Source organism: Saccopteryx leptura, chromosome 10 (genome assembly GCF_036850995.1).
Source record: "Saccopteryx leptura isolate mSacLep1 chromosome 10, mSacLep1_pri_phased_curated, whole genome shotgun sequence".
NCBI classification, from domain to species: Eukaryota; Metazoa; Chordata; class Mammalia; order Chiroptera; family Emballonuridae; genus Saccopteryx; species Saccopteryx leptura.
Genome location: NC_089512.1, coordinates 9,338,974 through 9,352,894, shown reverse-complemented (window position 1 = coordinate 9,352,894; position 13,921 = coordinate 9,338,974). Strand labels below are relative to the sequence as shown.

The following is a 13,921-nucleotide window of genomic DNA, read 5'->3' as shown; positions in this document are numbered from 1 at the left end:
TGACAGTTCCCTAATTTTATTACCCATTTGGTTCAAGTCCGTCCATCATGAGTTCTATGTTCCTCGTTTTTCCAGCAGCCTAAACCCTGTAGGTGGGCGTGGAGAGTTTGGTGGAGGCAGCTGCTGCCTCCTGATTGGCTCTGGGCTCTGAACCAAGTCAGCTGTGCAAATCCCAGTTTCTAAGCCCATTGGTGGTGGGGGTAGATGTGAGGGGAGGCTCAGTGGTTTTGTTTACAAATGTTCACGTTCAGAAATGTGAAACCCTCATTGGTCCAAGCCCTTGGCTGGCACCCTATATTCTTTCGTCTGGAATGACCTAGCTCACTCATTCATCTCCAGGGAGAAGTTCATGAAAAACACTCAAGGCCCAGACGTGATCCACCTCAACCCCAGGTGGCGTCGCTCCACACTGATCAGAGGTCACAATCTTGCCGGGACACTGAAGCTGTCTCCCCTGTAGACACCGTGTCTAGCAGGTCACTCTTGCTGGTACCTGAGTCAGAACCTATCAGAGAGTTTCTGCTCCCCTGCGGATGGAGATGTGGAGCTGGCCCTGTCCTGGTTCTCGGTGTGGAAAAAGGGGAGCCGTTTCCCCGGCATCAGGGACAGGAGCCAGTGGAACAACTGATGGGGTACTCGTGGAACCTCTCACCAACAAAGACGTAGATGATGGGGTTGAGACAGCAGTGCATATAGGCGATCACCTCTGTCACTTGAATAGCTAGGGCTAGTTGGTCTTTCTGGTTACAGAAATTAACTAAAAGGATGTCATCAAAAGCATAAATAGAAATAGTCAGATTGAAGGGCATAGAAAAAAGGAAAAACATGGTCATGATGACAAAAATCAGATGGAAGGCTTTGGACTTCCTCTCATTGTGCCGTCTGAGCAGAATCTTGATGATCCCCGTGTAGCAGACGATCATGATCACCAGAGGCAAGAACAGCCCCAGGACGTTCAGTTTCAGAGCCAGGATCCATTTCCACTGATTGAGATATTCAGGAGGGAAGTAAACGGTGTAGCTGTAACGATAGGACTCATCCTGAAACTCTGAAAAATAAAGTCCGGGATGGCAGCCAGAATGGCAAAGACCCAGCTGACTAAGCTGGTGATGATACCAAATGTGACGGTCCGGGCCCGCAGGGCAAACACAGCATGGACGATGGCCAGGTACCTGTCGATGGTCAGTAGGATGATGAAGAAGATCTCGCTGTACAGACCTACGTAATAAAGCACCCACAGCAACTTGCACATGACACTGCCGAACACCCAGTTATCTTTCTGATAATAGTGAATCCAGAAGGGCAGCGTGAAGAGAAAGAGCAGGTCAGAAATGGCCAGGTTGGAAATGTAGATGCTGGTCATGTTCTTGAGCCTCTTGTGTTGCAAGAGGGCCAGGACCACCAGGATGTTGCCGACCAGGCCAATGACAAATACCAGGGAGTACAAAGGGGGCAGCAGCTGAGCTCCAAAGGACCTCCGGTCTTCATTCTGGCACAGGGTTGATTACTGTCATCAAATTCTGTGGTCCTGTCACAGTCCACTGTACTGGCTGAAATTTCATTCCTGCTTTATCCCAGTGGTTCCAGGAAGGTGATTTCTGTTTTTACCTTGCTGTTACAGGCAGTGGGCTCTGGACAACCTAGACAAGGCAGAGATTATGTCTCAACCCCTTCACAGCTGTTTATTGAGTGCCCACCGTGTAGCATGTCCTGGAACCCAGTGTTGAGCTGGGGTTCTCTCTGCCCTTTTGAAACTGTAGTTTACTGTAGATTGGGGGTGGAAAAGACAATTAACAAATGAGTGAACCTAGCATGATATCAAATATTTTGGCAAAGAGGGCTGTGAAGGAAACTTCTGTGGATGGAGCACCCAGACAAGGGGAGACCTCACCACATTCTTCACCACCAACGCTTCCCTCATGCTTCCTATAGACTTAGCATTGATCTTAGTGTTAAACTATCCTGGAGGGTACAATTCACTTTTCCCATTTTAGAGGTGATGACACAGAAGTTCAGAGTGAGCAGGACACATATCTGGTGACAACCAGAGCTGAGGCTCAAACCCGGTGTGTACACTCTCACGCCTGTCCCTGAAACCACTCAAATGTCCTGCCTCCTATCACAGAGCTGTGACTTTGCCCTTGGGAGTTCGCAGAAAGACATGGGATTAGAAATATTCTTAGCTGACAGTCAAATACTTACCAATGAACCTTCATGGCATTAGAGACTAAATAGTGTCTTTGTTGGTGTGACAAAGGGTACTGAGAATGTCACACTGTGTGGCCATGTGATCTTTTTGGATGTCAGAAAGTCTAGTGGATGCTCCTGTGATTCTGGTAGGCATGGGCACAGATGTGGTACATTGCAGAGATCATCTCACCAAAGCCGCAGTACTGCCGCCACAGTCCAATTCTAGGAGGCCAGCCCATCCCTTAGTGGAGGACACTGAGGACACCAGAGTGGGCTTGGCCTGGCCCATGGTACTCGGTCCTGACATGACACAGGCAGGTCTGCAGTAACTCTGTCATATCAGAGCAGGTCAGAAATGGTTAGTTTGAGGACGGAAATGTGGGTCATGTTCTTGAGGTTCTTGTATTATTGCTAGAGGACCAAGACCACCAGGATGTTGCCTCAAAGAGCTCTGAGGACTCAGGGCAAAACCAGGCTGGATAAGTGGGTGACCTGGTGAGAAGAAGGGGGTTCTCGGGAGGACTGGCTCAGAACAGCCTGAAGCCATGTGGTGTTGCTCAACCAGGTGGAAGCTGGATGCTCAGAAATGAGCTCTGGAATAGTTTTACCCGACATTTCCTTGAAACAAAGAAAGACAAACACAAAGAGAAAGCACCACTAGATGGCTTGCCTTATAGGACTCTGCACACCTGCTCTTCAGCCCTCTTTCCAATCCTTTCTGACCACTTACTGAAGACGCCTCCCCAAACGGAGCATGGGCTTTGGTGTAACAGACCAGCTGTGTGAACTTGAAGGAGTTCATCTGTCTCCCTGAGCCTCAGTCCCTCTTCTGTAATGTGAGAAAGTATCCGTTACCCTGAAGGATTTCTGTAAGGTAAGGTATGAGAACAGCCAGCCCTGGCCCTTGCCAGTAAACATCATGTGACCTCCTTCCTAGCATTACACCTTTGCTGAGGACTCCAGCCACCAGGAATGTCCCAGTCTCCAATCCTATTCTGGCTGATGTCCCCTGTACTCCATGTTCCCTGCCAGGTCTCTCTGTAGTTAACCTAGAAAGGGAATTCTGCTTGATGATGGACACAGCCATAGGAACTGCATTTTCAGATTGTCACTATATTGTCACCAATCTGAAAGATTTGACTGAAACACCAGTCATGTAGCAGGACTTGCCTGCATCATAATTCCCTTCAACCCGGAGTCTCTGGTGCTCTTCCTTATGCACCGCTGCATGAATGTTTCCTGCTGAGGAACTTACATTTCTGCCGTGACTTTAGAAACTTAAGGCCCATAATGGGTGGATGTTGGGCACCTCAGCTAGGGCCCTATGGTTTCCTGCCAAATCCATTTCTCTGGGTCACTTCTCCACCTCTGCCCTAGCCCTGTGACTGAGGAATCAGCCCTCTTCCGGGAAAAACCCGGGCTGGACGTTAGAAACAGAGCGGAGTCGACAACTTCTGATTTCTGCAGCCACTTTTTAGGGCCGGCGGATCAGCTGGCAGTCAGCATCATGGGGACCACAGGGTTTGGAGTGGAAGCAACAGGCAGCTGGAAGTACAAGTGTGGCTCATGCAACACTGACCCCGGGAGCCCAGTCTTTGGGGAAACTTTGGCAAAGGTGAAGGTACCTTGATTGAGCATCGTCAGATGTCATTAGTGAAGTAACCTGCATCCCCCCTGTCTCTTACTCCATTCATTGTTTTTCCTACAAGTGGGCACCATTTAATAACACTGCTCCGTAAGGGATTGGAGCTGGGGCGGGGCCTTGAAGGAGAATCCAAGGGCCATGTTGCAGCCAACCTGCCGGCCATGCTGTTGTCTGCCTCAAGAGTCTGCCCCAAGGTCATTGCCCAGAGGTCAGCTCTGGCCCTGGAGCCTGGAACCTTCCAGTGCAACATGCTGCATCCTGGGAGTAGCTGAGTCTCTGAGCAGGGAGGGCCGTCTGTGCGGTAAGGACACCAGGCCTGAGGTGTGGGGCAGCTGGGTTTTCCTGGTTCATAAGAACCAACCGTGTGCATGTGTCCCCAACCCCACAGCCAGCATATTGGTAGCTTGAAATCCACCACAGTGGGCATGTTTACATGAAAAATCAGCAACACTGAAAATCAGGGCTCTCTTTTCACAAAAGCCTGCTATGAAATAATTAGGAGCACATCAATGCTCATCCACCTCCCCGCCAGTATGAATAGTCTACTAGCAGTCCTGCTGGTCAGAATGGGGACAAAAAGGTCAATTAGTCACACAGAGCCTGTTGGCAGGCTATGCAAACTTCTGGGAATTTCTACTCTGGAAATGTGAGACTCTCCAGATTATTTGGGGGGAGGAAACAGTTGAAGAAGATACCTCCAAGGAGCCTCAACCCCACTATTCTCAGAACAAAGTTCTGCTTCCACTTTCTTTAGTAGGACAGAATGGGTGCATCCCAAGAGCTCACCGGGACAACTCTCCACATTCAGGGGGTGAAATCCTACCTCCTCCAAAGTCAGCCAACAGTCTGAGTTTGTCAGTCCTTGGTTCTATTCTTCTTAAGAATATGGTTCAGTTTCAAACCATCCTGCATTCTGCAAAGACTTTTCTAATTCATAGCTTCCTTCTGCTACAATGACTTTATACACCATGTATGATTTTCATTCACATGGGGGAAATTTTGCAAGTAATTTCCTCTTGAATTGCCTTCCACAGAAAGAAACTTTTGCCTCTTAATACTGAGCCTACTTCCTAATCAGTCAGTAATGACCCATCATTTGAGACAGCTTCTCTTTTTAGCAAAATAAAAGCTTACTTCACATCTGATTACCCATCTCATAAATCCTCCTATTCTCAGCATTGCCATCTAGCTTACTGCCTGGCAGGTGCACCAAGGGCCCTCAGACGCACTGCGATCACGGATTCATGCAGACTGCCCTCCAGAGAAACTGAGAGGACAGAAACGACACGTGCAACTTACTCTGGTGTTGTTGTAAGGTATCCAGTCCACAATTCAACAGGTTTTTCGTAGAGACACCAATTCCAAATGAGTTTTGAAGAGTTTTAATAAAGGAGGAAATTTATTAAGTATGCCAGCCGCATATAGCTTACATGGGGCAGTCCCAAATCGTGTGTGTCTATAATATTCTAGGGGCTGGTTATATACCCTTAATTATACATGGGTGTGGGAAAAGCCTAACATCACAGCATAAGCTTATACTGTTTGTTTTCCCCTATACTGGTTTGGTAAAAGGATGAAGGGTGGGGGGATGGGACACAATTCATGAGCAAGTTTATAACATTTGTCTACAGGATTCATAAAAAGACGCTTCTACACTTTAAAACTTACCAGGCAACACAATGATAAAAATGTCACTTTATATATTAGAAGACATTCCTATATGTTCTAGTGTTCATTTGCTATTCCTTTGTTCAGAAATACATACATTAACTACGTGCGTACAGGAGGGGAGAGATAGTTTCCATGGGAACAAATGCCTGTAAATGACCCATTAATATAAAAATGCTTTAATTTAATCTTTCTTTGCCTGCACCTGGCTAGCTATTCACCCATTTCCCCACAGGTGTGGTGGAAGGTCAGAGAATCCAAGACTCCTTCCTCTTTGCATTTACAACACACTGCCATCGGCCATCTTGATTTTATGCGAATCACACAAGTACAAATATCATTTACAAAATCTCTCTGCACACCTAGCCCAAATTAATAAAATACTCTTCAAGCTTCTTAAAATGTTAATATTAATTTCGTAGCTTCTGGTACCTTACAACAGTGTCAAAGGATTCTGACTACGAAGTCTTTGTTTCTAGAGCTGTTAGAGCCTTCATTTTCAAAGTTCAATGTCCTGATGCTGTAGGAAGTCTTCCACATCCTGTGTAATGATGGAGACAGGACGCTCGGGTTCTCTGTCATTCAGAATGACCAGAAGGAGGCAAATTCTTCTTTTTACATAAGTGAGTGTGCAGGAGTAGTTAGGACACCAAACATTTCCTGGATGCTGAGTTCCATGTAAACATTTTTCTGTGGTCACTTGGTGGCACTTTTCTCTGCGGGCTCTGTCTTAAGGGCATTGGGGGAGGGTAATGAGGTGGCGTTGTTTGTGGTGAGGGAGGTGGCAGTTAGGTGTTCCCCAGAACTTGTGGAACAAGGAAAGGCTGAGAGTGGGAGGGAGACTGATGAAGGGAGGGGGGTCTCATGGTCAGTGAGCAGCCTTTTCTTTCTATTGCTCTTTCTATCCTTTTTCTTTCTTTCTCTCTCTCTCTCACTATCTCTCTTTCTTTCTTTCTTTCTTCTTTATATTCTTTCTTTCTTTTTCTTTCTTTATTTTTAAGATTGAAAATGAAAGTGTTTAAACTGGAACCCGGGTCCTCTGTTCCTCAGAATGACCTGCTAGTAAACCAGGGAGAGGCAGCAGCTTCCCTTTGGCACCCCTAGTCGTCCACTGTCATTGCTCACTATCCCTCTGTTCTCTCCGTTCTGTGCGCCCCTCACTCTCCCAAACCACAGAGCTGATTAACCTAGAGGAGCCTCCAGACCAGAATAAATACCGGTCTGTTGGATGGAGTTTGCCATCTCTCTGAGCCCAGGTTTCTGTTTTCTGCATCGTCTAACACAGGCCAGGTTCAAATCCCAGCCTTCCACTTTAGACGGGAGGAGATCACTAGGTTTTCTATGTCCTGGCTCCTCCTCCATCAAATGAGAACACTGGATGCTTAGGCTCGTACGAGGATGCACAAGGTCAGCTTGTATGAGCGTTGAGGACAAGAAAAATCTCTCATAAATGATACTTATTCCACTTTTCCCCACAACAGCCAATACCTGCTCTGTGCTGGTGTCTCTTTTGGTCCCACCTGCTTTTCTATAAAATAAGAACTGTGCTAACCTTTCTCACAGGCATGTTGCAAAGTACCATTCAGAAATCATGTACATGACCATGCTTTGAACATTTGTCTTCAGGCTCAGTTTCCTCATTTGTGAAAATGAAGACAATAGAGGAGGTGTCATCATGGAACTTCTATGAGTCTGCTGGGTGGGGTATCCCCTTTGGCAGCCTGTCTATAGAGAGATGGCGGGAGAAAGAGGCAGGAAGGGAACCAGATTGACAGCGATGGCTACGGGCTTGGGAACTTGTCACATTTATACGGACTGCAGGTCGAGGGGCACACATGAGTGATGAGTCTCTCACATGTGACAGTCCTGCATCCCATCCCAGGTCCGCTTTTACTAATTTTGAGCATGTTATTTAAGCTGCCAAGTGTCTATTTCCTCTTCTGTAAGGCAAGGTTAATAATGCTAACACTATGGAGAAGACTCAACTTAGATACACACACACACACACACACGAATGAATGATTTGGTGCAGTGTTTGAGATATTGAGTATTGTCTTATGTGGGGTCTTGCACCAAGGTGCAAATGATGACCATGGATGCAGGTGCACACTGTGAGTCTGCAGGGGTCCCAGGAAACCCCGCAGGAGAGAAGATAGTGGGACAGGAATAGGAAGGATCTGGTGATGAGAACCACAGAGCACCTGCCGGTCCTACCGGGAATTCCAGGGTCAGTTCCTGTGATCCTTGACCGGCTGTCCAGTTCTGCTCTAGGCTTCTGTGGCCCCCACGACACAGAGAGGACATGCCAGGAACATATACTTGTTCACCTCACTTATGTTACTGATTACCATGACGTGCCAGGCACTGTCAGCAATTAGGGATATAGCGGTGAGAACGAGAGACGGACATCGTTCTTCAGGAGTCCACGGGGTAGCCAGGCTCACAGACTATTAAGCAAGCCCTACAGAAGGAACAATGTCATGGCCTGGAAAGTACCCCGGGCCAGGGAAAGTGCAGCTGGGGAGGGAGGTGGTGAGGGAACCCTGTAGAGCAGGGGTCTCAAAGCTAGGATATCAGAGCAGCATCACTCCGCCGGGAACACGCCAGTGATGCAAACTCTGGGGTCCCATTCCACACCTACTGAATCAGACGTTTTGGCTTTACCGTGTGCTCCTGTCATTCTGATGCTTGCTCACGTTTGGGAAGCGTGGATCTAGACTTTCACTGGCCTTTGTCTGCAGGCCCTGAGAGATCTCTCCCCGGAGAGCTGGTCTGGCCCACATGTTAGCAGGTAGACATCTTGTGCTTATAGCTGGAGGGCTAAACAAGCTGCTGCTCTGTGGGTTGCCATCCCCTTGGGCTTGAATGGTGAGTGGCCTGCATGCTTGCATGTGTGCGCGCACGCACACACACACACACACACACACACACACACACACACAGCTTTTGTACTTTTTATTTTTAACAAAGGTGGGTCATATTACACACATTGTTCTGGGCATCAAAGTAATGCAAGGAAATCACCGAAGTGTGACAGTGTTTCAAAGAAAATGCACAGAAACTTCGTTATCAAGAAAACTTTGAATGAAGTAATAATAAAACAAGGGGCCGCTCTGGAGTAAGGAGTCTGCACAAACATCAGCTGTGAAATCCCCCTTGGCCGCTTGTGGCATCCACACAGTGTGAGCTGCAGGTTACCAGGAGGGGAGAGGCAGAGGCTGGGGCTCCAGGGGGAGTGAGCAGGAGGCGGTCCAGAGGGATGGGCCTGGGGTCCTGTGGGGAGGGGTCTGAGCCATTAGCATGACTGACAGGCCTTATCTCAGGTCCTTGTAGCTACCATTGTTTTGACCAAGTGTTTCTGTTAATGAAATGTGAAGCTCAGACAGATGTCACTCAGGAGCTCCTGGCATTTAAGTGCTCATCTTAGAAAGCTTGTGCTTGAGTGTACGCTGGGTCATTCCCGAATGGAAATTTCAAACTCAGTATATTTGAGGGCCTCCTGCACTCGACCGTCTCCTAGTCTTCCTGCCTCCCCGCTCTGGACACGTGGCTCCTCCTCGCCCTCTCGCCCCCCACTATAGAAATCCTACCAACATTTTGTTTCCCAGATGGTGTCATGGCCCTGGGTCTTCACTGACACCACACCATCGTTCTAGAACGTTCTTCCCAACTCGTTCTATTCTGAAACAACGTCTTATCTTTATACTTTCTTTGTCTCTCTTTCCTCAACATTTCCTCATCTATTTTCTTCCCTCTCCCTACTCTTTCTTCATTTCTCTCTTATCACAAAGAATAATTTTGTTTTAGATGTGCTTGTTTAAATATATTGGTAGCACTCAAGGAGTGCACAGATGAAAAGAAGCCTCATACTTTCTGGGGATTTTGTCCAGTGTCAGTCTAGTGGGCGTGGCCTAATATTTCCCAGAATCCCTTGCCTGCAGGGGCAGGTGAGTGTCCACTGGGAGGAGTAATTAGCAGTCATTTGTAAGGTGAAGCAACAGTGTTGAGCTCAGAAGATGGAAACAGTGCCAGGCTCTGTGGTGGCTTTATGCACTGTCGCCCACCTGCTGGCTCCCGCTGCTGGAGTTGGGCAGCACCTGGACCCACAGTGCCTGCCGATTCCGCTGCTGCCTGAAGTCCTGGGCCAGGAGTCCAAGCATCAGCATGGGGAAAGGGCAGCTTCCATTCACGTCACTCTCCTTTCTACTGACACTTTCCACTTCGTTCTGGCTGTCGTCTGTATCTACTGTCCCTTCCTGAGTGCCCACTTGGCTGACCTCTAGAGACTTCCCTCCCTGTGCTTGTTGCCAGGCAGCAGCGTGCACAGACTCGCCCACCAGCTCCCACAATTGCAAACTATCCAGTTGCTAAACACACTCTTATTCCTCAGGATCCCAGACTTTCTCAGTTCCCGGAGCCCTTACGGTCCCAGTACTTTTCCTCAGCGCCCGGAGACAAAAGAAGAACCGAACTCTTCCCCTCAGGACGTCTTTAGATTCAAGGAACTTAAGTGATATTGTCTACACTGTTTGAAAATACACATAAATTGAAAAAAATAATATTTTATTTCATTTTAAATAATCCATGCCAGTGGGATATGTACACCTGGTGAGCAGATGTTGGAATCCGTGGGACACTGTCCCCTCAGTTCCTGTTCCACACTGATTTATCTCAAATCACCAGAAACCCAGCTTTGCAGAGACACGCCCGCTTTGAAAAGAATGCACCACAATCTGACATTGAAACTGAACTTTCTCCTACTTGTAGTTCCCAGGGTGTCCAGGAAATGTCAGGTGCAGTGTGGAGCCCTTAAAAATTGGAACTGTGAGTTCACTGTGGCCCCTGGGTGCCTCGGCACACAGTTTGGAAACCCTAGCCTTATCTTACATCATGTCTCTGATTAAACTCTGAGTGATACACACATAATCCCATAGAAATTTGGGATCTATTTTCTTTCTGTGTTTGTTTTTTTCATATATACTATAAAATATAAACCAGAAGATTCTGCATTTTTCTTTTTTATTTAATATTAGCAATATAAGCATATTCAATAAATTTTTTTAGAAGTCATTCATGTCGGTATCCTAGCTCATAATAACAACAGTTATTGAATTCTTCCTCGGTTATCGATCTTTCCAGATGTGCTGCTTTTTACCATTATCTGTGACGGATCCTGGAAGCAGGATAATTAGGTGAGCTTTTCAAATCATCTCGGTACCCACTGCCAAAGCGCTTTTCAGAAACACAGCACTGATTTACATTTCCATCAGAAATATGTGACAGGGATTGTGTCGCATCATTCTTACCCGCTTTGGGTATTTTCATCAATAAAAAAAATTGACATCTGGTTATTATCTTAGCAGGCAAAAGAAGAGGTTCACTGTCATTAGCATGTCCTTGATTACTAATGTAATTGAGATTTCATATTAATGGCTACTGCATTTTTCGATGACTTACTGGTTAATATCTTTGTTAATTGTTTGACAATTGGGCATATAGAATAATTATGGGATAGAAAAATACAAGTGGTTTTCCTACTGATTTGTAAAATTTCCTGGTACATTAGGGGAGTTGATGATAGCATCTTGGTCTTAATTTTTAGTTTGTTATATACATTTTTTCTCTGTGTTAACATTTTTGTATTTTATGTTTTATAATGTGTGTCAATTTATAAGCCGGCCAATTTCCTTTTCAATAAATTACTTTTTATAATCCAAATTTTCTTACACTGTTTCACCTAGTAATTTTTCTAAAAGGTTTTAATTTGTTAAATTAAGAGCTAAGACAGAATGCTTTGGGGGTGAACAAAAGCTACACAGTGATTTGGTGCTGGCCTTCCAAGTCCCTGCCAGGAATCTCTATTAGGCCTGTTCCTGAGGTCAAACTGACCATCTCATTAGGCTCCTTCACATCTCGGCACATGGAAGGATGTGGTGCATGTGTGGGTGGCAGGCTCTACTCACAGTGGTTTTATATCCCTGGTCTCAGCCCCACCCACTCCACCCGGGCTCTGTTGGCATCTTTGTGGCTGTCACCTCACCGAGCACAGGGCTCTTAGAGAACACCCCTCCCACCTGAGCCTCATCTCGGAGGGTTGCATTGACAGGAGCAGGTCCTCAGTTACCACGTGGGAGTGGATTGATTTGTAGAATCAACAATGGGCATACGAGTCAATTTGAGTCCATCTGCCGAGGATTTCAGTGCAGACACCATAAACAATGCTTAGAAATAATGTATTGAGCTTGAAAATGGATTGAATGTGCTCCTTCGAAAAACAACAAGAGCATAAGGGTGAGAATAGTAGTACATCTTTGTTATAATCATGAACGTGCACAAGAGAAAACATAAAGTATAACAAAGTTCATCAACAATGAACATTGTATGTAATAGAGTAAAGAGATTTAGAAGTGAGTTTGAAGTCTGGGCTTTTGAAACAATGACTACTTTTTCCATGGCTATTTCCAATGTACAACTTTTTATACACAATGTCTGTATCTGGCACTAGACCTGAATTGCTTGATTTTATTCAGTATAAAAATATTCTCTAATGAAAGTGCCATTGCCAAGGACAGTTTCCCAACTCTATTTTTCATTAGGTCTCAAGTTCTGCCATCAGGAGTTCTATGTTCCTGAGGGCTTCCAGCAGCGTGAACCCTACAGGGGGGACTCAACTGTGGAAATCACTGTTTCCAAGCTCACTGGTGGTGCGGGTAGAGGTGAGGAGATGCTCAGTGGCTTTGTTTACAAATGTTTATAGTCACGAATCTAGAACTCTGTTTGGCCCAAGCCCATTGCTGGCGCCCTGTCCTCCGTCATCCAGAACGACATAGCCCACTCATTCGTCTCCAAGGAGAAGTTCATGGAGAAGGCTCAAGGACCAGAGATGATCTACCTCAACACCAGGTGGCGTTGCTCCACACTGGTCAGTGGTCACAATCTGGCCGGGACACCCAAGCTGCCTCCCCTCCAGGTACAGCCACTGTGCCTGGAAGGTCACTCTTGCTGGGACCTGAGTCAGAACCCGTCAGAGAGTTCCTGCTCCCCTGCAGATGGGAACATGGAGTTGGCCTTGTCTTGGTTCTTGGTGTGGAAGAAGAGGAACCATTTCCCTGGGCTCAGGAACAGGAGACTGTAGAACAACTCACGCAGGTACTCGCGGAACTTCTCGCCAACAAAAACATAAATAATGGGGTTGACACAGCAGTGCATGTAGGAGATCATGACTGTCACATGAGTGGCCAGGGTTAGTTGGTCTTTGTGGTTATAGTAATTGACTGAAAGAACTTCTTCAAAAGCGGAAAGAGACATAGTCAGATTGAAGGGCATCCAAAAGAGAAAAAAGATGATCATGATGACAAAAATCAGACGGACGGCTTTGGACTTCCTCTCATTGGGCCGTCTGAGCAGAATCTTTATGATCCCCGTGTAGCAGACGATCATGATCACCAGAGGCAAGACCAGCCCCAGGATGTTCAGTTTCAGAACCAGAAACTCTCTCCAATGATTGTAGTATGCAGGAGGGATAAGTGAGTTGCAGACGTAATGACCTTTAGTGCTCAGGGAATCCATAAAGAAAAAGTCTGGAATTGAAGTCAGGATGGCCAGGACCCAGCTGACTACGCTGGTGATGATACCAAATTTAATGGTCCGGACCCGTAGGGCAAACACAGCATGGACGATGGCCAGGTACCTGTCGATGGTCAGTAGGATGATGAAGAAGATCTCACTGTACAGACCTACATAATAAAGCCCAGACAACAACTTGCACATGACACTGCCGAACACCCAGTTATCTTTCTGAAAGAAGTGAATCCCGAAGGGCAGCGTGAAGAGGAGGAGCAGGTCAGAAATGGCCAGGTTGAGGATGTAGATGCTGGTCATGTTCTTGAGCCTCTTGTGTTGCAAGAGGACCAGGACCACCAGGATGTTGCCGACCAGGCCAATGACAAATACCAGGGAGTACAAAGTGGGCACCACCTGCACTAGAAAAGACCCTACAGTTTCGTATAGGTACGGGGTTGTGTCCCCGTAGTTGACTTTTGTGTTCTTGTCATAGTCCATTGAAATGTTTGAAATTTCCATCCTGCTTTCTGACATGGGTCCAAGTAGATGGTTTCTGTAGTTACTTTGGTGGTAAAGGCAGTGGGCTCTGGACAACAGAGACAAGGCAGTTATTATATGACACCAACCACTTGACAACCGTTTATTGAGTGAAAAGTGCCCACTTGTAACCATGTGCTGGGACGCAACCTTGAACAACGTGGCCCCAGGTCTTCTTCACTGTCATAGAAATTGTACTTTAATTTGGGGGGGGGAGATATAGGGGTGAGGGAGACAATAAACTAATGAGTGCACAAACCATGAAGTCAAATACTTTGGCAATGACTGTTGGGAAGGGAACGTCTGGTGGATGGAGCA

General features: G+C 46.6%; 1 protein-coding gene and 1 pseudogene across 1 annotated transcript; both read right to left on the bottom strand.

Annotated features, from left to right (window-relative positions):
• Window positions 1-498: 498 nt before the first annotated feature.
• On the bottom strand, window positions 499-9,669 carry LOC136381821 (C-C chemokine receptor type 1-like; annotated as a pseudogene).
• A 2,848-nt stretch (window positions 9,670-12,517) lies between these two features.
• On the bottom strand, window positions 12,518-13,564 carry LOC136381820 (C-C chemokine receptor type 1-like). The gene has a single exon (XM_066350350.1). It carries the CDS (start codon window positions 13,562-13,564, stop codon window positions 12,518-12,520), a length of 1,047 nt encoding a protein of 348 aa, XP_066206447.1.
• Window positions 13,565-13,921: the final 357 nt, after the last annotated feature.

Coding starts and splice junctions, on each gene's coding strand:
- LOC136381820 (XM_066350350.1), bottom strand. CDS start 13,564: ATGGACTATGACAAGAACACAAAAGTCAACTACGGGGACACAACCCCG.